The sequence below is a fragment of the Lipotes vexillifer genome, unplaced genomic scaffold (assembly GCF_000442215.2).
Source record: "Lipotes vexillifer unplaced genomic scaffold, Lipotes_vexillifer_v1.1 scaffold504, whole genome shotgun sequence".
Lineage (NCBI taxonomy): Eukaryota > Metazoa > Chordata > Mammalia > Artiodactyla > Lipotidae > Lipotes > Lipotes vexillifer.
The window spans coordinates 978,812-980,010 of record NW_006785225.1 but is presented as its reverse complement, the minus strand read 5'-3'; the positions used below and the strand labels follow the sequence as shown (position 1 = coordinate 980,010).

Below are 1,199 nucleotides of genomic sequence, written 5' to 3'. Positions count from 1 at the left end.
CTAAGCACTTCGTTCCCTACTAAGGGCTAGGGTACCTTCTCCCTTAGTTTCCCCATCTGTGAAAGGGGTAGGTAGAGGCAGATTCTCAAAGTGCCTTCAGAATCCCGTTGTTTGCTGCTGCTTTTAATCCTGGTCCCCAGTCCTGTAGCTCCCAGTCCTAACCCTGTGCTCGCCCCTCCCTTGAACAGTCCCTCCCAGCCCCTCACCTGCGGCCTCTGCTTCAGGCCCGTCCTCTATACCACCGAAGATGCGCGCCAGAGCACTCTTGCCGACGCCAGGCGCCCCCAGCAGCAGCACCTTATAAATGCTCTCGTCTGAATCGCTGCCTCCTGAGCTGAGCGAGTCGGAGGAGCCCTCGGGCCAGTCCAGCCTCGGACCCGGGGCCCCAGTCCCAGCCTCGGCCGTTGTCAGAGCTCCCGGAGCCAGCGCCGCCTGCAGGTCGCGCTCGTCCACAGGCATGCTCCGGCGGTGCAGCGGGGGCGCCGGGCCCCAGGGCGTGCTGCCCCGACGGCGCTCGCGCTCGCGGCCCCCACCGCGGCTCCCGCCCGCTCCGCTGCCGCCGCCGTTCAGAGTCATCGCGTCGGACGCCGTCTGGGGAACGGGAATCCAGATGGCCGCGTGAGCCGCGGTGGAGATGGAGTGGGAAGCTGGACCCGGGACGCGCCTGCCCGACCACGGGTCAAGAAAGATGCTCGGGGCCCAGGACATGCAGCAGAAGGTCCTTGCGCACTGACTTGTGACCCATCCTCCTGACTCGTTCATCCTAGACGGTGAGACCACCCCCACCCCGCTCTGCCAGGACACTCACCCAGTCACACACGGACGCGGTCAGGACTAGGTAAGTCCCGGGCTCGGATACAATCCACTCGCAGACCCAGGCTCGTTCACTCGACGCTGTCGCAGCCGCTGCCTTCTCGGTCCGCACTGGGTCCGGGCTCCAGAGCCGCCTATTTAAGCCTCTGCCCGCCCCCGCCGCCACCCCCGCGCTCGCCCAGGGCTGCGCTGTCCGGGGGCTGACGTGTCCGTCCCCCTCTCCCGAGGGGGATCCCCCGCCCTCCTCCTGGGACCTCACACCCACCCAGCCCCCGCTTCACCCGCCAGGGCGGGGCAGGGGCAGACTCCGCAGACAACAGCCCGGTCTGAGTGTGTGTGTGTGTGTGTGTGTGTGTGTGTGTGTGTGTGTGTGTGTGGCGGGGGGG

The 1,199-nt window shown here is 67.1% G+C and overlaps 2 protein-coding genes across 2 annotated transcripts in view; both read right to left on the bottom strand.

The window, feature by feature from the left end:
- RRAD (RRAD, Ras related glycolysis inhibitor and calcium channel regulator) overlaps positions 1–920 on the bottom strand; it is a 3,277-nt gene extending 2,357 nt beyond the window's left edge. Inside the window, exons 1-2 of the mRNA XM_007457306.1 lie at positions 809–920; positions 207–591 (exon numbers count right to left, since the gene is read on the bottom strand). Coding sequence (XP_007457368.1) covers positions 207–576 — 370 coding nt within the window. The 5' untranslated portion in view covers positions 577–591; positions 809–920. The remainder of the gene's footprint in view (positions 1–206; positions 592–808) is intronic.
- Positions 1–1,199, bottom strand: part of CDH16 (cadherin 16) — a 26,017-nt gene that overhangs the window by 14,938 nt on the left and 9,880 nt on the right. Inside the window, exon 2 of the mRNA XM_007457304.1 lies at positions 661–664. The gene's annotated coding sequence lies outside the window, so the exon portion shown is untranslated. The remainder of the gene's footprint in view (positions 1–660; positions 665–1,199) is intronic.